The sequence below is a fragment of the Ranitomeya imitator genome, chromosome 1 (assembly GCF_032444005.1).
Source record: "Ranitomeya imitator isolate aRanImi1 chromosome 1, aRanImi1.pri, whole genome shotgun sequence".
NCBI lineage: Eukaryota > Metazoa > Chordata > Amphibia > Anura > Dendrobatidae > Ranitomeya > Ranitomeya imitator.
The window spans coordinates 76,411,432-76,434,662 of record NC_091282.1 but is presented as its reverse complement, the minus strand read 5'-3'; the positions used below and the strand labels follow the sequence as shown (position 1 = coordinate 76,434,662).

The window sequence follows — 23,231 nt, the reverse complement described above, 5'->3', positions numbered from 1 at the left end:
ACTAAGCGCAGGGCCGCGCTTAGTAACCCGATGTTTACCCTGGTTACCATCCTAAAAGTAAAAAAAACAAACGCTTCATACTTGCCTTCCGCTGTCTGTCCTCGGCGCTGTGCTTTCCTGCACTCACTGTGAGCACAGCGGCCGGAAAGCAGAGCGGTGACGTCACCGCTGTGCTTTCCGGCCGCTGTGCTCACAGCCAGTACAGAGAAGCACAGCGCCGAGGACAGACAGAAGAAGGTAAGTATGAAGCGTTTGTTTTTTTTACTTTTAGGATGGTAACCAGGGTAAACATCGGGTTACTAAGCGCGGCCCCGCGCTTAGTAACCCGATGTTTACCCTGGTTACCGGCATCGTTGGTCGCTGGAGAGCAGTCTGTGTGACAGCTCTCCAGCGACCAAACAGCAATGCTGCAGCGATCGACATCGTTGTCGGTATCGCTGCAGCGTCGCTAAGTGTGACTGTACCTTAACACACATTCTCCAACAAGACTACAATCTACTTAGATATTTCGTCGCTGGACTCCCTGCAGACATCGCTGAATCGGCGTGTGTGACGCCGATTCAGCGATGTCTTCACTGGTAACCAGGGTAAACATCGGGTTACTAAGTGCAGGGCCGCGCTTAGTAACCCGATGTTTACCCTGGTTACCAGCGTAAAAGTTAAAAAAACAAACACTACATACTTACCTTCCGCTGTCTGTCCCCGGCGCTGTGCTTTCCTGCACTGGCTGTGAGCGCCGGCCAGCCGGAAAGCACAGCGGTAACGTCACCGCTCTGCTTTCCGGCCGCTGTGCTTACACAGCGCAGAGAAGCACAGCGCCGGGGGACAGACAGCGGAAGGTAAGTATGTAGTGTTTGTTTTTTTTAACTTTTACGTTGGTAACCAGGGTAAACATCGGGTTACTAAGCGCAGCCCTGCGCTTAGTAACCCGATGTTTACCCTGGTTACCGGCATCGTTGGTCGCTGGAGAGCTGTCTGTGTGAGAGCTCTCCAGCGACCAAGCAGCGACGCTGCAGCGATCCGGATCGTTGTCTGGATCACTGCAGCGTCGTTTAGTGTGAAGGTACCTTAACCGTAGTCCTCAGGCTTCTGATTAAAATTACCCAAATGGGTATGGATTCATTATAACCTCTTCTCGGGTCCCATTTCCCTTCCCACTCCCCTAACCCTTGTCCCCCATTTTGTGTGTGTTTTTGTCGCTGTTACACTCGTCTTTTGCTATGACTCATCTTAAGTTTATTGCCAGTTACCAGAAAATAAATGAATGACTGTTACCCCCTTGTTATGATGCAATGTACTATATGATAATACTAAAGTTTCTTCTTTTCCTGTATCATATATGCAAACTTCAATAAAAATTTATTGTTAAAAAAAACAAAAAAAAAAAAAACTTTATTTCAAAACAGGTTTTCTTACATTTAATAGCACACTAAGAGGGTTAAGTTGTAGAAATGTATCTGCATACCCGTTACTGCGCTTTCTTCTTAATATGCCATCTTTATAATGGGCATAATCATTAGGAAAATATCACAATAATACAGAAGCTCTGGGATTTGCATGTATCTTGTTATCCTAGATTACTCGGTACTGCAGCAGCACAAGCATCTTGGCACAAACCCCATTTACATTAAAGTGCTGCATTAGGCTGCAGATGCCAAATATTCACCGCCCAATGTGCAGATCTCTGACTACAGAAAATGGTAATGCCATGACTGGCACCTCAATATCACACAATGTCTTAGCAATTCTCAGACAAGCAAAAACATTTGATGTGACTGGTCTGCAAAGGAGAAGGAAAGCGAGTGGAAGAGAGTGGGGGAGATGGGGGACGGTGAGGAAAGAGTAATTCCAGCAGCAAAGTTCAGGTCCCCATTATTTCCATGGTTTCTAAGATTGCCAAAATGTCCTTGGTGATTTTCAGTTACCTGCTTACTGAAGACGTTAAAGGAATCCTTCCCGACTAGAAAAAAAAAAAAAAGTTTGAAAAAAAAAAAAATATATATATATATATATATATATATATATATATATATATCTTTTAATTAGCAGATCACAAGAGTTTTGTGTCGGGAGATAATCACTGTAGCACATATAAATGACTGCCATCTTGTTAGAGACAGAAGCCTGTCCTAGGGTGTTAATAGGACAGGAATCTGAGCATGTGCAGAATTAAGCTCCATTGATGTGACCTGGAGATAGCCTGACAGTACCGAGTGTTTCTGGTCCCAGTAGCAGAGCTTCCTACTGCACATGCTCAGTTACCAGACCTCTTAAAGAGGGTGATTACTACCAGGACAACCCTTTCTAGTTCTAAATATATGGCCCCCGATTTAAAAAAAAAAAAAAAAAAAAAAACCACAAACGAACAACTTATGCTCCCCTTCTGTGCTGGTGCTGTTCCAGTGGTGTCGGCACTCGCGGTACCGGGGCTCGTATGCGGTTGTTATGACACGTGAGCCCGGCCCCCAATCAGCGCTATGGCCACTGTCCCCACCTTCGTACGAATTGAACATGAATAGGAAGTCAGAGTGGTGGGGACAGCGACGCCAGCGCTGATAGTCCACCAGGCTCACGTGTCATAACCACATGGGAGACCAGGAGTGATGACACTGCTGGAATGGCGCTGGCACGGGAGGGGAGTGAAGGTTTTTTTTATTTGATAGGGGCCAAATAATTCAAACACAAAGGGGTCATTCTAGTAGTGGACAACCAATTTAACCCCTTAGTGATGGAGCCAAATTTTTTAAATCTGACCAGTGTCATAACTGGTCAGATTTAACTCTGGAACGCTTCAACAAATCCCAGTGATTTTGAAATTGTTTTTTCATGACATGTTGTACTTTATGATATTGATAAATTTAGGTCGATATGTTGTGTTTATTTATTAAAAAAAAAAAAAAAAATTTTTGGAAAAAATGTAAAAAAAAAAAAAAAAAGAGAATTTCAAACTTTGATTATCCTTTTAATCCAGATAGTCACACCACAGCAAAACATTAATAAATAACATTTCCCACATGTCTGCTTTACATCAGCATTATTTGTAAAATGTTGTTATTTCAATTTGTTAGCATTTTAGGATGTTTAAAAATGTAGCCATAATTTTTAATTTTTTCAAGGAAATTTACAAAATGTATTTTTTTTTTTTAGGGACCTAACCATGTTTGCCTTTAGGGGGTCCCATATATTGGGAAACCCCTAAAAGTGATACCATTTTAAAAACAGCACCCCTGTCATATTGAAAACTGCTGTTAGGTAGTTTATTAACCCTTCAGGCGATTTTCAGGAATTAATGCAAAGTGGCATGACAGAAATGAAAAGGTGTATTTTTACTACCTAAATGCTAACTTCTGAACAGAGTACTACAGCCATCAGACTCTAAGGCCATTATTTGATCATGAACTGCCAAACATCAGGACCACACAATTATGAACTGAGGGCACCAAATGGGATAAAGAGGAAGCCCCAACACTCTGTTAACCATTTATATGATGTACTCACTATTGACATCAGCATCTAAAAGGTACCGTCACACTCAGCAACTTTGCAAAGAGAACGACAACAATCCGTGACGTTGCAGCGTCCTGGATAGCGATCTCGTTGTGTTTGACACGCAGCAGCGATCTGGATCCCGCTGTGACATCGCTGGTCGGAGCTAGAAGTCCAGAACTTTATTTTGTCGCCAGGTCAGTGTGTATCGTCATGTTTGACATCAAAAGCAACGACGCCAGCAACGAGCATAGGGCCCCTAGATGTGTGTCGGATCGGTACACTCCGGCTATTTGACATGGAGCTAACAACCAGCGAGAACGAGAAGTGAGTCGCCGTTACGTCACTGGATCGCTCCTGCATCGTTCTGGAGCTGCTGTGTTTGACGTCTCCACAGTGGCCTAAACAGCGACGCTCCAGCGATCTAGTTTAGGTCGGCTCGTTGTCTATATCGCTGCAGCGTCGCTGAGTGTGACGGTACCTTAAGGGGTTAAACAGATTTGGACGGTGCAAACACTGATCGTGGCTGATGCAGCAAGCTGTCAGCTATAGTGTACAGCCGACAGCTGCTGGATTGTCATCTGTATGGGGAGGCTATTCTCTTATATCTCAGGTCAGTTAAAAGACGTATTGGCGGTCATTAAGGGGTTAATATCCTAGGAGAGGTTTCTTCCGTGTAACAAGATGGCAGCCATTTTAATGCCCTACAGTATTTAGCGGCCTAGACTAAACAAATTTCATAACTAAATATAGTTAATTACATTTTTTTTCCTATTCCCAGAAAACCCCTCAAATATCTTGATGAACACTGGTTTGACTTAACTATCTATACTGACTTCACCATAACCGTGCAAGGTCAATTCAGCAAATATAAAACCAATTAGAATATATTTCAACACAGTTATTAGTTCACAATGGCCAAGACAAATTTACTGGAGCTAAATACATAAAACATTTGTAATTTGAGAATTTACTTATGCAGAACAGGAAAATCATCTAGAACAGAATGGCCACAAAGCAACACTCAGCTTATTGATCAAAACTGGATTAACGAAAGCCAGGCCTTGTCGTCTACGGCAGTTGAACAAATGGAAGCAGAGTGCTGATTGGTTGTTAGGGGCAACAAGTCTTGTTTTTCACACCACAATAGACCCAAAATGGCTCCTGTCACACATCCTCACTGAAGCAGTTTGATGAAAAATCAATAAAAACTTCATCCCCAAAGAGGGCTAGAGTAGAAAAACATTGCATTTTAACATTTTAAATAAGTTTGATTGACATGAAATGAGGTGCAAAGGGCCAGTGGGCCCCTCTTTGCCTTCACTCATTTTCCAAGAGCTACACTTTTTTTTTTATTTTTGCACATCTTTTATTAGCCTCCATACGGGACTGGAACCTGTGATTGCTTGTACAATACACTGCAATGAGGTGATATTGCAGTGTGTTATAAAATATCTGATGTGTCCAAACATGGCCAACACTGGGGTTCAGTCTTCTAATGTCCATGACATTGTCACCCCATATCCAAACACCTTAAAGAGGCTGCTCACTACTTGGACAACCCCTTTTAAATACTGTACCCCACTCCCCACCATTCCCTTGATCCCTCCTTCCCTGAATTTAAAAAAAAAAAAAAAAAAAAACACCACACATAATCCACTCATGCACTGGAACATATAGTGCAATATTGGCGCTGGTCTCCCAGCAATCGTGTAACATAAGAATCAGTGGTCACTAGCGGGCTGCAGAGAACTAGCGGGCTGCAGGTGATTTCCCAGGGCTCTGCATGCGGCTAGCTGTGTCACATACCCCCGGTCTTCATAGCGTACTCCCATAGGAGTCATTTACCTGATAGGTGGGTCTACATCAGCCACAGCATTAGTCACAGTTCTCATATTTATCTGTCTGATGAAGGTCATAAAGACCGAAACGTTACAGTGAAATATACTGGGATAATTTAATAAAATATTGAATAAGAAATTCCTTTTTGAGTGCCGGATTTTTGTAATTATTCATACGTTGGGACTGGCGACCCTTGTCTGTGCACCATACCTACTTAAGGAGTGCCGTGTCAATTTTTTGGAGCAGAGAACACACCTCACCCAGACATAAGAGGAAAGAGCGAGTGGAGCAAAGAAGGCCAACAGTAGATGGCATAACAATGTCATGTGAGCATCGGCACCAACATTGCTGGACCGTCATCAGGGCTGGCATTAACCCCTCTGTGACCTTAGACGTACTATCCCGTCGAGGTGCCCTGGGCTTATCTGACCCTGGACGGGATAGTACGTCATAGCCGATCGGCCGCGCTCACGGGGGGAGCGCGGCCGATCGCGGCCGGGTGTCAGCTGCTTATCGCAGCTGACATCCGGCACTATGTGCCAGGAGCGGTCACGGACCGCCCCGGCACATTAACCCCTGGCACACCGCGATCAAAGATGATCGCGATGTGCCGGCGGTACAGGGAAGCACCGCGCAGGGAGGGGGCTCCCTGCGGGCTTCCCTGAGCCCCCCGCAGCAACGCGATGTGATCGCGTTGCTGCGAGGGTCTCCTCACCTCCCTCCCTGCTCGAGCCCCGGATCCAAGATGGCCGCGGATCCGGGTCCTGCAGGGAGGGAGGTGGCTTCACAGAGCCTGCTCAGAGCATGCACTGTGAAGCCTGCAGCACTCCTATCAGATCAGTGATCTGACAGAGTGCTGTGCAAACTGTCAGATCACTGATCTGTGATGTCCCCCCCTGGGACAAAGTAAAAAAGTAAAAAAAAAAATTTCCAAATGTGTAAAAAAAATAAAAAAAAATATTCCAAAATAATGAAAAAAAAAAAAAATATTATTCCCATAAATACATTTCTTCATCTAAATAAAAACAATAAAAGTACACATATTTAGTATCGCCGCGTCCGTAACGGCCCGACCTATAAAACTGGCCCACTAGTTAACCCCTTCAGTAAACACCGTAAGAAAAAAAAAAAAAAAACGAGGCAAAAAACAACGCTTTATTATCATACCGCCGAACAAAAAGTGGAATAACACGCGATCAAAAGGACAGATATAAATAACCATGGTACCGCTGAAAGCGTCATATTGTCCCGCAAAAAAAGAGCCGCCATACAGCATCATCAGCAAAAAAATAAAAAAGTTATAGTCCTGAGAATAAAGCGATGCAAAAATAATTATTTTTTCTGTAAAATAGTTTTTATCGTATAAAAGCACCAAACCATAAAAAAATGATATAAATGAGGTATCGCTGTAATCGTACTGACCCGAAGAATAAAACTGATTTATCAATTTTACCAAACGCGGAACGGTATAAACGCCTCCCCCAATAGAAATTCATGAATAGCTGGCTTTTGGTCATTCTTCCTCACAAAAATCGGAATAAAAAGCGATAAAAAAATGTCACGTGCCCAAAAATGTTTTCAATAAAAACGTCAACTCGTCCCGCAAAAAACAAGACCTCACATGACTCTGTGGACCAAAATATGGAAAAATTATAGCTCTCAAAATGTGGTATTGCAAAAAATATTTTTTGCAATAAAAAGGGTCTTTCAGTGTGTGACGGCTGCCAATCATAAAAATCCGCTAAAAAACTCGCTATAAAAGTAAATCAAACCCCCCTTCATCACCCCCTTAGTTAGGGAAAAATAAAAAAAAAATGTATTTATTTCCATTTTCCCATTAGGGCTAGGGTTAGGGCTAGGGTTAGGGCTAGGGTTAGGGTTAGGGTTAGGGTTGGGGCTACAGTTAGGGTTGGGGCTAAAGTTAGGGTTAGGGTTTAGATTACATTTACAGTTGGGAATAGGTTTGGGATTAGGGTAAGGGGTGTGTCTGGGTTAGAGGTGTGGTTAGGGTTACTGTTGGGATTAGGGTTAGGGGTGTGTTTGGATTAGGGTTTCAGTTATAATTGGGGGGTTTCCACTGTTTCGGCACATCAGGGGCTCTCCAAACACGACATGGCGTCCGATCTCAATTCCAGCCAATTCTGCGTTGAAAAAGTAAAACAGTGCTCCTTCCCTTCCGAGCTCTCCTGTGTGCCCAAACAGGGGTTTACCCCAACATATGGGGTATCAGCGTACTCAGGACAAATTGGACAACAACTTTTGTGGTCCAATTTCTCCTCTTACCCTAGGGAAAATACAAAACTGGGGGCTAAAAAATAATTTTTGTGGGAAAAAAATTTTGTTTTATTTTTATGGCTCTGCATTATAAACTTCTGTGAAGCCCTTGGTGGGTCAAAGTGCTCACCACACATCCAGATAAGTTCCTTAGGGGGTCTACTTTCCAAAATGGTGTCACTTGTGGGGGGTTTCAATGTTTAGGCACATCAGTGGCTCTCCAAACGCAACATGGCGTCCCATCTCAATTCCTGTCAATTTTGCATTGAAAAGTCAAACGGCGCTCCTTCCCTTCCGAGCTCTCCCATGCGCCCAAACAGTGGTTTACTGCCACATATGGGGTATCAGCGTACTCGGGACAAATTGGACAACAACTTTTGAGGTCCAATTTCTTCTCTTACCCTTGGAAAAATAAAAAATTGGGGGCAAAAATATAATTTTTGTGAAAAAATATGATTTTTTATTTTTACGGTTCTGCATTATAAACTTCTGTGAAGCACTTGGTGGGTCAAAGTGCTCACCACACCTCTAGATAAGTTCCTTAGGGGGTCTACTTTCCAAAATGGTGTCACTTGTGGGGGGTTTCAATGTTTAGGCACATCAGTGGCTCTCCAAACGCAACATGGCGTCCCATCTCAATTTCTGTCAATTTTGCATTGAAAAGTCAAACTGCGCTCCTTCCCTTCCGAGCTCTCCCATGCGCCCAAACAGTGGTTTACTGCCACATATGGGGTATCAGCGTACTCAGGACAAATTGGACAACAACTTTTGAGGTCCAATTTCTTCTCTTACCCTTGGAAAAATAAAAAATTGGGGGCAAAAATATAATTTTTGTGAAAAAATATGATTTTTTATTTTTACGGTTCTGCATTATAAACTTCTGTGAAGCACTTGGTGGGTCAAAGTGCTCACCACACATCCAGATAAGTTCCTTAGGGGGTCTACTTTCCAAAATGGTGTCACTTGTGGGGGGTTTCAATGTTTAGGCACATCAGTGGCTCTCCAAACGCAACATGGCGTCCCATCTCAATTCCTGTCAAGTTTGCATTGAAAAGTCAAATAGCGCTCCTTCCCTTCCGAGCTCTCCCATGCGCCCAAACAGTGGTTTACTGCCACATATGGGGTATCAGCGTACTCAGGACAAATTGGACAACAACTTTTTGGGTCCAATTTCTCCTGTTACCCTTGGTAAAATAAAACAAATTGGAGCTGAAGTAAATTTTTTGTGTAAAAAAGTTAAATGTTCATTTTTATTTAAACATTCCAAAAATTCCTATTAAACCCCTGAAGGGTTAATAAACTTCTTGAATGTGGTTTTGAGCACCTTGAGGGGTGCAGTTTTTAGAATGGTGTCACACTTGGGCATTTTCTATCATATAGACCCCTCAAAATGACTTCAAATGAGACGTGGTCCCTAAAAAAAAATGGTGTTGTAAAAATGAGAAATTGCTGGTCAACTTTTAACCCTTATAACTCCCTAACAAAAAAAAAAATTGGTTCCAAAATTATGCTGATGTAAAGGAGACATGTGGGAAATGTTACTTATTAAGTATTTTGTGTGACATATCTCTGTGATTTAATTGCATAAAAATTCAAAGTTTGAAAATTGCGAAATTTTCAAAATTTTCGCCAAATTTCCGTTTTTTTCACAAATAAACGCAGGTACTATCAAAGAAATTTTACCACTATCATGAAGTACAATATGTCACGAGAAAACAATGTCAGAATCACCAGGATCCGTTGAAGCGTTTCGGAGTTATAACCTCATAAAGGGACAGTGGTCAGAATTGTAAAAATTGGCCTGGTCATTAACGTGCAAACCACCCTTGGGGGTAAAGGGGTTAAAGTCAGGCAGACCAGGCAGCTGCCTAGGGCCCCCACTCCTCCTAGGGTCCCCAGTCAGTGGCATGCCGCTAATAGCGGCACATCACGCGGCAGCTATGGTGCCCATGAATAAGAGGGACCCGGCGTCACCGACCCCCGCATTTAACTTATTGGCATCATAGATGCCGATACAGTTGAAAGCAGTGATGGAGGAGAGCATCAGATAACACTCCCTCTCCCATCACTCCCCCTCAGCAGCGTTTGCCAGCAGTGGGGGAAGCAGAAAGGGAGAGAGAGATGCGCTATACTGGGTTTGTGGGGGCTGCATTAACCAGTGTGTGTGGGGGAGAGGCTGCATTATACTGTATGTTTGGATGCTGCCTTATACTCTGAGGGGGTCTGCATTATACTGTGTGTGGATGCTGCATTATACTGTGTGTGGATGCTGCATTATACTCTGAGGGGTCTGCATTATACTGTGTGTGGATGCTGCATTATACTCTGAGGGGTCTGCATTATACTGTGTGGATGCTGCATTATACTCTGAGGGGTCTGCATTATACTGTGTGTGGATGCTGCATTATACTCTGAGGGGTCTGCATTATACTGTGTGTGGATGCTGCATTATACTCTGAGGGGTCTGTATTATACTATATGGGACCTGCATCAAACTGTATCGAGGACTATCTGTACCCATCATTCCTCCTCAGCTGGAGTAAAGATGCCAGGAAACAAGCGTCAAAGGACTTCATTATTGTTGATCACGCTTGTTGACCGGCCTGAACTTAGTGCTTGTAAATATAACAGAAATGTGTCTGTGTGATAGTGCAATACGTGAGCATTTGGGGACCCACTTTAATATTTTGCCCAGGCCCCACTTTGTCTAAAACCGGCCTGGCCGTTGTTAATTCAAGAGGTGAGAATAAAGCATTTTATTTTACTTGTAAGGTTTTAGCAGTGGGAAATCCGCTTTAAATGCTGCTGTCACAGTTGACAGTGGCATCTAAGGTGTTAAACAGATGCAATCAGAGGTTGCTCCCAAAGCAGCAGTTGGAGCGACCCGTCAGGCGAAGAATACAGCCAGAACGTATGTTGTCTGATGGAACAAGGTCCGCTCCTGCAACATGCAGTAACATAGTAACATAGTTAGTAAGGCCGAAAAAAGACATTTGTCCATCCAGTTCAGCCTATATTCCATCATAATAAATCCCCAGATCTACGTCCTTCTACAGAACCTAATAATTGTATGATACAATATTGTTCTGCTCCAGGAAGACATCCAGGCCTCTCTTGAACCCCTCGACTGAGTTCGCCATCACCACCTCCTCAGGCAAGCAATTCCAGATTCTCACTGCTCTAACAGTAAAGAATCCTCTTCTATGTTGGTGGAAAAACCTTCTCTCAGTGCTCACAGGGACAAGTCCGTCCTCGTATAGAGGACTTGTCCAGGTTTGCTGAGGGACAACACTGGTCCTAAAAAATGGAAAAATTCGTAATATTGAGCAAAATTTACTATAGTGGTGTACATGTACAACAGGCAAGAATTAGTTTACGGAGGCAAACAAAATTAAAAATATCTAGTCAGCTACAATATGTAGGGTGAATCTTATTAATACAAGTGACAATTAAGTATCAACTTCAGATAAAATAACACATAATTGAGTTATTAATTGATATGACAGTATATAGTCACACCACCTCAGAACAAGAATGAGTCGGCAGATTCTCTAAACATGGCACAATTCATTATTAAGTGCAACAGACACTATACCAGTAATGTACCTGCTTTTCTTAAGCAGGCTTTAACAAAGTTAGCTGGCATAATATTAACCTAATTTATTAGGAGCTCACCTTTTAACAGACCTGGCAGATCTCTGGTGTCAGGGCCAGAAGGTCTAGGCTCATAGTTGGCATAAATCTGACATATAATGTAGGCCAGTATAATGTTTGTCTGGCAGAGGGAGATCCTGCCCATATTACAAAATATTTTCAAAAAACACAAAACAGGAAACTTTGCAAACCTCTTTGATCAATGTATTACTAAATTCTGTCCCGATCAGCTTTGCTGTTTTATTATTATGAGGCCAATTTCTGGACTGCAGAACATTTAATGGGGCATCTGTTAAAAAAAGAAGCCATCACCTATCCAGGTGCCAACGTATTGATCCGTGAGGCTGTGACTTGCACAAATTGGCTTAAAGGGGAACTTTTGTCCAGGTTAGAATGGAGCAGCAGTGCACAAGCTTGTCCGTCACTCCATTAAAGGAGCTGTGCACGACTCAGACAACGCCGCATCAATTGCTATATTAAGCCGATGCCATTCCAGCAACGACTGCACTCAGGGCTGGCTCCAGGTTTTCGTGGGCCCCAGGCGGAAGGATCTCAGTGGCCCCTTTAACACATACCACAACTCATGATGCACAGATACGGTAGAGAAATACAGGTATAGTACAATGCCAAAGATTTCACTTCTTACACTACATGAGTGATATCTATTGTAAATTATAAAATAGCTCAGAAGTCGGTGAATCCTCGCAGCGCACGGTGCGTGACCTGGGGGGGAGGGGGATTCAAATGTTTTCATCTTAGACAGAACAGTATAGTCCTCCAGACAGAACAACGGGCCCCACATAATGCTCCAGACAGAACAACGGGGCCCCCACATAATGCTCTGAACAACGGGGCCCCCACATAATGCTCCAGACAAAACAACGGGGCCCCCACATAATGCTCTGAACAACGGGGCCCCACATAATGCTCCAGACAAAACAACGGGGCCCCCACATAATGCTCTGAACAACGGGGCCCCACATAATGCTCTGAACAACGGGGCCCCCACATAATGCTCAGAACAACGGGCCCAACATAATGCTCAGAACAACGGGCCCAACATAATGCTCAGAACAACGGGCCCAACATAATGCTCTGAACAACGGGCCCAACATAATGCTCTGAACAACGGGCCCAACATAATGCTGAGAACAACGGGCCCCACATAATGCTCTGAACAACGGGCCCAACATAATGCTCTGAACAACGGGCCCCACATAATGCTGAGAACAACGGGCCCAACATAATGCTCCAGACAAAACAACGGACCCCATATAATGCTTCAGACAGAATAACGGGCACCATATAATGCTTCAGACAGAATAATGGGCACCATATAATGCTTCAGACAGAATAATGGGCACCATATAATGCTTCAGACAGAATAATGGGCACCATATAATGCTTCAGACAGAATAATGGGCACCATATAATGCTTCAGACAGAATAATGGGCACCATATAATGCTCCATAGAGAATGGGCTCCATACATAAAAATAAATAATCTAATACTTACCTCTCCTCGTTCCTTGCTAGCTGCAATTCTGGTCTCCTCAGCCTCTCTGCACAGTGGGTATGCTATTGTGACGTCACCACGTCCTCTGCCCTGAGATGTTACAGAATCAGGAGAAGCTGAAAAGACCGGACCTACGGCCAGCGGGGAACGAGGAGAGGTGAGCATTTCAAACAGTATAAAGCACAGGGAGAACAGTGCGTGTCGGTGTTCAACTTCCCAACGTAGAGTGGGTCCCCCTGCTTGCTTAGGACCCTGGCACTTGCCCAGTTGGCGACGCCGACCCTGACTCTCCCAGGTCAGTCAGTTGCAATTTCACTCTCCATTCCGTCGGATGTAGCTGCCATTGAAGGAAAGCCAGAGACCAACAGCTCTCACTTCTTCAGGATAACAGCTTCCTCCAAAGGAAGGGAGAGTGAAGCAGTGATTGGCTGCAGAGCTCGCGGGACAAAAGGTCATGTGAGTGCCAGTACAGTCATTGCTGGAACATCACCAGCACCCAAGGTGAGTGTAGTAGACATGTTTGTTTTTTTGTTTTTTGTTTTTTAAATGGGGAATATGGCAATTGAGAAGAGGTTGTCCAAGCAACGGACAGCCCCTCTAATCTTTTATGGGACTACTAAGCAATGCTCTGAGATTTTTCTCATAGCCCTAAACATAATGAATGGAATGGCGTTCAGGCATTCGACCGGCTGCTCAAATTTCTAATGTAGCTAAAAATCTCTGTTCTGCTGATCGATGAGGGGCCAGATGCTCAGACCACCACATTTAGGAAATTTAAAAAAAAAAAGGGGAGGTTGATCGGAAAGAAAAAAAAAAAAAAAAAACTAGTTAGCCAGCATAATAATTTTGCAGAGGAACAGCAGTTTCACCTACAAAACCAAGTAGCCATTAAGATAACCGCCCATTAAACAGCTACCGTATTTTGTTGCAAAATTGAGTGATTGCACTACACTGTCACTGCTCCCCTGCACAGAATGGTGCAGTTGCTGGGTATGGAAGCACCCTTATAATTTTGGGGCAGGACTTCAAAGTGTAATATTGTCAAGAACAGGGTCATTTTCTCAGTCAAAGTGCAAACCGCGATGTCCAAACTGGCAAAGGGTCGATCTACCTGAATGCAAAAGCCTCATGAACAGATACATGTGGGTCAGGAGACCCCTCGTACGGCCAGTCTGGACTATAATACAAGGTACACACAAGGAATAAACCTGACTCACATACAAGGGTAACAAAAAATATACACGCATCTCAAAGAAATAAAAATGTTGTGATTGTTATATCTGCTCTTGGGAAAGCTGGGCTGCAGCATATAGGAAGTGAACACAGCACTTTACTTCACCCCTGAAAAAGCATTAAGCTACTTACTGGTAGCGGCATTTTTCGGAGGCCCATGACAGCACACGAGAGAGGGGATCCGCCCTTAAGGAACAGGAAACCTACAGATACAAAAGGGCGGCACCTCTCCCCATGCATCAGTTGTATTTCAGAGCCTGAGAGGACTGCCGCGGTTAGTGGTACACAAATATACAATATATACATTATATACATTTGAAACAAAATAACCCATTATTGTAATAAGACACCATACGTGAGATTTACATATTACGCTATATACATATCAGGAAGTGCTACCCCCACGTGAATAGGGAGGGAACTAAGGGTGCTGTCATGGGCCTCCGAAAAATGCCGCTACCAGTAAGTAGCTTAATGCTTTATTCGGACTCCCATGACAGCACACGAGAGATTTACAGAGATGTAAGCTACCTTAGGGAGGGACTATAGATTGTAGCACCCTTAACCCAAAGGAAAGATCAGAGGAGGACCCCAAATCCAACCGATAGTGTTTAAAGAAAGTGGAAGGGGATGACCATGTGGCCGCCTTACATATCTGCTCCACTGACACTCCAGATCTTTCTGCCCAGGATGACGCCATGGCCCGGGTGGAATGTGCCTTTAGGTTCTGCGGAGCTGGCCCCCCACCTGCTGTATAAGCTAGAGAGATAGTTTCCCTAATCCATTTAGCCAGTAAATATTTCGATACTCTAAATCCTTTCTTTGGACCTTGGAAGGAAAGAAGCAGTGCCCCATCCTTCTTCCAATTATCAGTAGCTGAAATATACTGAAGAAGAGATCTCCTGACGTCTAACGTATGAAGCTCCTGCTCTTTAGGATTAGAGGGATTAGGAATAAAGGACGGCAAAACTATCTCCTGTGATCTATGGAACCGTGTCGCCACCTTTGGCAGATATGCTGGGTCTGGTCTAAGGACTACTCTGTCTGACAAGATTTCAGTGTATGGAGGAGCTCTGGAAAGTGCCTGTATATCCCCTATCCTGCGAGCTGAGGTTATGGCGATCAGGAAGGCTGTCTTAAGTGTCAACATTTTGATCGAGGCCTCCTGCAGAGGTTCAAAGGGGGGTTTAGTTAGAGAGGACAGAACTAAATTTAAATCCCATGGAACTGTTCTGTCTTTATGCAGTGGTGTAGATCTACTAACTGCCTTCATAAACCTCGCTATCCAGTAGTTATTCGCTATATTACAGGAAAACAGGGCACCTAAAGCTGAGACCTGTACCCTAAGGGTACTAGGAGAGAGTTTCAACTCGAACCCCTTCTGTAGGAACTCTAGGATTTGTTGTACTGGCACCCCGTCTTGGATATTAAACTTTGAACAAGACAAGAACTTTCTCCAAGTCCTAGAGTAGATTTTCGTAGTTACTTGCTTTCTACTCTTTAGGAGCGTCTCCACCAAGTTTGGAGAGAAGCCTTTTCCCACTAATAGTGACCGTTCAAACACCATGCCGTCAAATGGAGCCCCGTCACTTGTGGATGGGAGATCGGTCCCTGCGAAAGCAAGTTCGGGATCTCTGGCAGTACCCAGGGGACCGCTACAGACATTGTCTTGAGCCAGGCAAACCAGGTTCTTCTGGGCCAAAAGGGGGCGATAAGGATGACTTTCGCTCGATCCTCCCTGATTTTCCTCACCACTAGAGGTATCAGGTTCAGTGGTGGGAAAGCATAGGCTAGTGGAAAATCCCATTTCATGAGAAACGCGTCTACCGCCAGGGGATTCTCCCTGGGATTTAGGGAGCAAAAAAGTTTTACTTTTCTGTTGTTTCTGGTGGCGAATAGATCCACCACTGGTTGACCCCATCTGCGGACGACAAGATTGAAAATGTCCTCGTTGAGAGACCACTCTCCCTGTTTTAACACATTTCGGCTGAGGAAATCTGCTGCCACATTTTCTTTTCCTTTGATGTGAAGAGCTGTCAAAGATAGAAAATTGAGCTCTGCCACCTGGAACAACCGATCCGTGATCTGCATTAAAGTTTCGGAACGAGTTCCCCCTTGCCGGTTTATGTAAGCGACCGCCACTCTGTTGTCCGACAGAATTCTGACGTGCTGGCCCTGCAGATATACGAGGAATTTTTTAACAGCCAGTTCAACCGCCAACAACTCTCTTTGATTTGATGAAAATGTTGTGAAGGGTTCCCACTGTCCCTGGACCACCATGTCCCCCATGTAGGCTCCCCACCCTGAAGAGCTGGCATCCGTGGTTATCACGTGGGTGACATCTATCATCCAGGGAACCCCTGCTGATAAATTTTGTTTATCTAGCCACCATCTAAGGGAATTCAATGTTATCGGTCTCAATGTCAATTTTCCATTCAATGCGCCTCCTAAGGCTCTGTCATGGAACAGGACTTCATTTTGTAGGGACCTGGTGTGGAACTGAGCCCACTTAACTGCTGGGATGCAAGATGTGAGTGACCCAAGTAGAGACATTGCTTGCCTAAGTGTCATGGAAGGTGTATTGATTGCTCTTAATACAAAACTCTGAATTTGGTCCATCTTCTCTATAGGGAGGAGACACTGCTGTGTCACTGAATTCAACATTAACCCCAGGAATTTTTGAACATTTAGGGGCTGTAATTTAGATTTTTCAAAGTTTATGATCCAACCCAACCGTTCTAGTTTGGTTTTAGCAATCTCCCATTGTGACAGACAATGATCTACCGAGTTACCTACAATGAGGAAATCGTCTAAGTAGGGGACTATAAGGATATTTGACTCTCTTAAATGCGCCATAACTTCCGCAATTATTTTAGTAAACACCCTAGGTGCCGAGGTGATCCCAAAGGGGAGCGCTCTGAATTGAAAATGTCGAATCCTACCCCCCATTAGTATCGCTACCCTCAGGTATCGTTGGAAATCAGCATGAATGGGTACATGATAGTAGGCATCTTTCAAATCCACTACTACCATGAAACAGTTGTTGAAAAGCATTTTTATTGCCGAATTGATGGACTCCATTTTGAAAGTATGTTTCACCAAAAACTTATTGAGACCCTTAAGATTTATAATGGTCCTGTAAGATTTATCAGGCTTCTGGATTAGGAACAGGGGAGAGTAAAACCCTTCCCCTGCCTGAGAATACGGTACTTCTACCAAAACATTTTTGGAACAGAGAGTCCTCACTTCCTCTTCTAGGGCGAATTGTTCAGTGGGAGATGAGCGCCAGGGTGTTAACCTAAATTTGTCCTGTGGAATATGAACAAATTCCAGCTTGAGACCATGGGAAACAGTGTTTTTTATCCAAACACTGTTTGTGATTTTCGACCACTCTGCCGAGAAATGCAATAGTCTCCCTCCCACTGGAATTGCCAGTCATTGGTCTTGTTTTTTATTTTCCGTCTGGTTACGGCGAAACATGAGACCTGTACCTCGCTTTCGCCTATCCTCCCATCTGGGACGATCTCTCCCTGGTGAAAAGGCTCGCTTTCCTCCCCGGTTGAACCTTCTTTTGTTGAAGGGACGACGGTATGGATTGAACAGGTTGGGAAACTTTTTCTTATCATCTCCTGCTTTCTCCAGGAGTTCATCCAGGGTAGGCCCAAATAAATATTCGCCTTTACAAGGGATAGCGCAGAGCTTCGCTTTTGCCTGCATATCCCCCGGCCAGCATTTCAGCCATAGGGCTCTCCTTGCAGCATTAGAAAGTCCTGCTGCTCTAGCTGCCAACTTTACGGAGTCAATTGAGGCGTCTGATAAAAAAGCCGCCCCCTCCTGTATTACAGGTAATGCTGAGAGAATGGACTCTCTAGAGGCCCCTTGTTTTAATTGGGTCTCCAACTGGTCCAGCCAGACCATCATTGACCTTGCCGTGCAGGTTGAAGCTACCGCAGGTCTTAAGGAGCCAGCTGCCATCTCCCAGGTTCCCTTCAGGAAGGTATCCACTTTCCTATCCAGGGGGTCTTTAAGTGTTCCCATATCTTCAAATGGAAGAGAAGATCGTTTAGCTACCTTGGCAATTGCTGCATCCAGCTTGGGTGCTTTCTCCCAGTTACCTACTGCTGGGTCATCAAAAGGGTATCGGCGTTTTTGCGCAGGTGGTAAGGAGCCTTTTCTCTCAGGTTTCCTCCATTCCCTATTAATAAGATCTTGTATTTTCTCATTTAAAGGAAACACTCTGCGCTTCTTTTGCTCCAATCCACTGAACATCATTTGTTCTTTGGATAGTTGAGGCTTGGGTTCCGATATACCCATTGTGCCTCTGACCGCCTTTACCAATTTGTCTATCCTTTCTAGGGGTAGGCAAAACCGAGCAGCGTCTTCTTCCGAAGAGGAGGATGATGCTGCTGAATTGTCTGATTCTTCGGACTTGTCCTTTTCCACAGACGAATCAGATGCCCACTCAGTTCTCTGCCTAGAACCTCCTGACTGTGAAAGGTTTTTAAAAGACTCTTTAACCTCCATTCTAATCATCTCCTTGAGACTGGCTGTAATAGAGGAGGATTCTTCGGCTACCTACGGGGATAAGTAAGGTAGACTAGAGTGTAAAATCTACATGCTATACCCCCTCCCCTCCTTCCAGAACCTCACCGTCTGCTGGATACAGGGGTCACATAGTTTTTTAGGGTGTGAGTCAGGCAAGGGAACCCTGCAGATGGCACATTCCCTATGCTTCGCCTTACTGACGTTTTTCCTTCCCTGCATAAAACACATGAGGGGAGACTAGTCACTAAGTGAACTTTCTCGAAGATCACTTACCAGTGGCTGCTCACACCCAGAAATACCGAAGCACGAGGGGGATCCTTTTTGACTGACCCTCCAGACCCCTGTCTGGAGGAGCTTCTGCGGCCCGAACCATCGCTCCTTTTTTCATGTTCCTTCTCCTTGGGTTTCTGGGATGCTTGTTCCAGCAGCACAACCTGCTGATCCTGATCTGAATCCATTTTCAGTAAATTGGAGCCAGAACCCGGGAACATGCTGCTGGAGCCGCCTTATAAGGCCCCTCCTTCGGTCAGCGCACCTTGCCCAGCTTGTTTGTTTAATTTTCCCGCCCCCCCGCAGCTGTGGGGAATCAATCGTCGCTCCGGAGGGATTGCGGCATGATCTCCGGTGGGCGCCGCCATCTTGGAGCCCCCGCGCATGCGCAGGAGCTCGCCGATCCGGAAGACGTCGCCGGCTCCGCCCCCCGACGTCACCACAGCTTACAGCGCTTCCTGTCAGCGCTGCAGCTCTCGTGGAACGCCGAGGCCGGCCAGCTACGATCCGATCGGCGCCCCCAGATGCCGCCGCGCTCCCCCCTGCTCCAGAGAGACCCACAGCCCACGGGAAGGGCGACTTACCAGACGCTGGCCCCGGAGACCGGACACCCCCTGGCGACCGCTCCTCGCTGCCTAGTCACCGCCGTGCCGCCCTGCCAGGGCCACCGTGACTACTTCAGGTACCCGCACCGGCCGAAGTGGGAGACCCTCTCGCCACCAGAATCGGTCCGGCCGGCCTGGACTCCTGTAGTATCTATAGGCATCCAGTCCCTTCAGGAACAGGAAACCAACTGATGCATGGGGAGAGGTGCCGCCCTTTTGTATCTGTAGGTTTCCTGTTCCTTAAGGGCGGATCCCCTCTCTCGTGTGCTGTCATGGGAGTCCGAATAAATCACGTTTCTTCTATGCAGAAATGTATCATCATTACTAAGCCCGAGGCTATGTTTCCACAGTGAAATCCAATGACAACAAACCTTCCAGGCACAAAAATGGGGGTTCTGCAATGACCATCACAAGACATTTTGGAGGGTGGATTTTTGGTGCCATAGAAGAAGAAAAACAACCTAAGGCGTTAAACTATTTGGGACTTGAAGGGATTTTCCCACAAAAATAGTTCATTTTAATCAATAGATCCTGGAATAATAATAATTTCCACTTTTTTGGAATGTTCCTGTGCTGAGATAATCTTATAAATGTGCCCCTGCTGTGTCCTGGCTGTGTCTGACCATACAGGAACATGGTCTGATCATACCACAGCTCCTGGGCCCAGGATGCTTGACTGTGGAGATAATTGTCATGTGGATCTGCTGCTCACAGTAGGTCTAAGCAAATCCGCAGCCGAAATGTAAAGGTACCTTCACACAGAGCAACTTTCCAATGATCACGACCAGCGATACGACCTGGCCGTGATCGTTGGTAAGTCGTTGTGTGGTCACTGGGGAGCTGTCACACAGACAGCTCTCCAGCAACCAACGATGCCGAAGTCCCCGGGTAACCAGGGTAAACATCGGGTTACTAAGCGCAGGGCCGCGCTTAGTAACCCGATGTTTACCCTGGTTACCATTGTAAAAGTAAAAAAAAAAAAAAACACTACATACTCACATTCCGGTGTCTGTCACGTCCCAGCCGTCAGCTTCCCGCACTGACTGCGTCAGTGCCGGCCGTAAAGCACAGCACAGCGGTGACGTCACCGCTGTGCTTTACAGCCGGCGCTCACAGTCAGAGCGGGAAGCTGACGCCAGGGAACATGACAGACACCGGAATGTGAGTGTTTTTTTTTTTGAACACATCGCCGATCCAGCGATGACAGCAGGTGATCCAGCGCCGAAATAAAGTTCTGGCCTTCTAGCTCCGACCAAAGATATCACAGCAGGACACTGATCGCTGCTGCATGTCAAACACAACGATATCGCTATCCAGGACCCTGCAAAGTCACGGATCGCTATGGTTCAAAAGTTGCTCAGTGTGAAGGTACCTCAAGGCTATGTGCACACGTATAGAGCTCCCCTGCGGATTTTTCCGCAGCGGATTTGATAAATCCGCAGGGGAAAACCGCTGCGGTTTTTACTGCAGATTTCTCGCGTTTTCCATTGCGGATTCCACTGCGGATTTACATCTGCAGTTTTCTATTGGAGCAGATGTAAAAACGCTGCGGATTCCGCAAAAATAATTGACATGCTGCGGAAAATAAAACGCTGTGTTTCCACACGTTTTTTTTCGGCAGCATGGGCACAGCGTTTTTTGTTTCCCATAGGTTTTCATTGTACTGTAAACTTATGGGAAACTGCTGCAGATTCGCAGAAACATCCGCATCGTGTGCACATACCCTTAAGCTTTGTTCACATACAGCTTTGAGACGTTCCAAAACATAGAATCCTTTTAAGGCCATGTTCACACATTGCGGTTTTTACTGCGGAACCGCGGCGATTTTGCCGCTGCGGGTCCGCAGCTGTTTTCCATGCAGGGTACAGTACAATGTTACCCTATGGAAAACAGAAACCGCAGTGCACATGATGCGGAAAAACCCGGAAAAAAACGCGCAGAATTGCTGCGGAAAAAAAGAAGGACCATGTCACTTCTTTGTGCAGAATCGCAGCGATTCTGCACACATAGAAATGCATTGATCCGCTTACTTCCCGCATGGGGCTGTGCCCACCATGCGGGAAGTAATGTGGATAATGTGCGGGTTATACCCAGGGTGGAGGAGAGGAGACACTCCTCCAGGCCCCGGGAACCATATTTGTATTAAAAAAAAAAAAAGAATTAAAATAAAAAATCATGTATACTCACCCTCGGAAGTCTCAGCGCTGCACGCGGCCGTCCGGTCTCAGGTTTGCTATGCGACCAGGACCTTCGTGACGTCACCGAAGGTCCTGGTTGCACAGCATCTTTGGAACCTGACCGCCGCCTGCAGCGCCCAGGAGATCGGGACGTCAGAGGGTGAGTATATCATGATTTTATTATTTTTAACATTACTATTGATGCTGCATATTGCTGCATATGCAGCATCAATAGTAGGGGTAAATCCCGCAGCGGAACCCGCAGGACAAACCGCGATAAATCTGCAGGGATAACCGCAGCGGGTTTGCCCTGCAGATTTATCAAATCCGCTGCGGGAAAACCCGCGGGACAAAAAGGAAATAGTGAATGTGGCCTAAGACTCGAGTCACACGAGTTAATTGAGAAAAAAAAAAAAAGTCCACTTTTCATCCAGAGAAGTGGGACAATTTATTCTCTCTTGTCTTCTATACGCACTTTTTATTTTTTTTAACTCAGCAGTTAATAATCATTTACAAGACCATATTCAGTTCCCTACCTGTAAAAATAGGTTTGGAAGAGATTTTCTCAGAAAACATTTCTTTCAGCCTCATTTTTCTCAGTCAGGTGTTTTGCAAAACCTCATAATCTCCACCCAATCTTCCAAAAAGTTCCAAAGTTTTTGAAGAGGATTATGCAGGGGATCAGCTCCAAAAAAAAAGGGAACATAGCCCGAGTCTCGGCTTACTACTGCAGAAATAGACATCAGATACTGTTCAGGAGCGTGAGAAAGCTGGGTGCCAACCCCAGGTAGGAGGGAGGTGAAGTCCACAGTAGGGGGGGGGGGGGGGGGGGCACACTCAGCTTTCCCAGGAGCAGAGAACTTGTGCAACAAGTGAGTTGTAGAGTCTCCCAGGAAAGTGATGGATTGCAGGCAGGTTAGTGCATAATGCAAAGCATGCAGGCAGCAGCCCCGCGTATTACACATGACAGGTGACATGCACAGCGACCCCACACATTTAAAGGGATTTAAAGGGACAGAGAGCATGCTAAGCACACGGACACGTTACATACCGAGCACCACGCACACTACGTCCAGAACTACAAACGGGATCCTCGCTTTGTCAAACATGTCGCCGGTTTTTGCTAAAGAGCCGCCAGCAGGGAGAAAAGTGCCGGTCACCGGAGCAGCTCCAGCAGTCGCACGTGTGACTGTCCAGCTCCCGGGGAGTTATAGTCCAGGTAGGCGGGTTGTCACAAACCACAGACGGGTGACATTCCTCCTGGGAACCAAGAACGGGTCAAGACGTCAGTGGCTCAGAGCACAGCCTGCGCCGGGACTGCAGTCTTGTCTGTCTGCACGGGGTCGTCTGGAGCTGTGTAGTGTTGATGGGACGGACCGTAAATATGACGTGACGTAGGGGACAGTTATCAGCCAATCATAAACCAGATGGGCAGTCACGGGGGCGTAGCCCAATCCGCAGCTTATGTAGGAAATAGAATCGACCAATCCTGTTTTGCGCTGTCACAATGGGCGTGGTCGCATAAAAACTTCTTTGGCGTTTGCGTAGTAAAATGGCAAAGGGTGGGAAGTAGGAATGCGGGGCAAGTAGGTGCGGGAGGCGCTGGCTGGTACTGAGCGGAGTAGGTGC

The 23,231-nt window shown here is 45.5% G+C and overlaps 1 protein-coding gene across 2 annotated transcripts in view; it reads right to left on the bottom strand.

Moving 5' to 3' along the window:
• The window catches only part of PLPP1 (phospholipid phosphatase 1), a 134,263-nt gene extending 111,302 nt beyond the window's left edge, over positions 1-22,961 (bottom strand). Inside the window, exon 1 of one of the 2 annotated variants that reach the window (XM_069748305.1) lies at positions 22,654-22,961. In XM_069748305.1, the coding sequence (XP_069604406.1) occupies positions 22,654-22,711 (58 nt within the window). In that variant the 5' untranslated portion in view covers positions 22,712-22,961. The remainder of the gene's footprint in view (positions 1-22,653) is intronic. The other variant, XM_069748313.1, reaches the window with a different exon arrangement.
• Between the last annotated feature and the right edge of the window lie 270 nt (positions 22,962-23,231).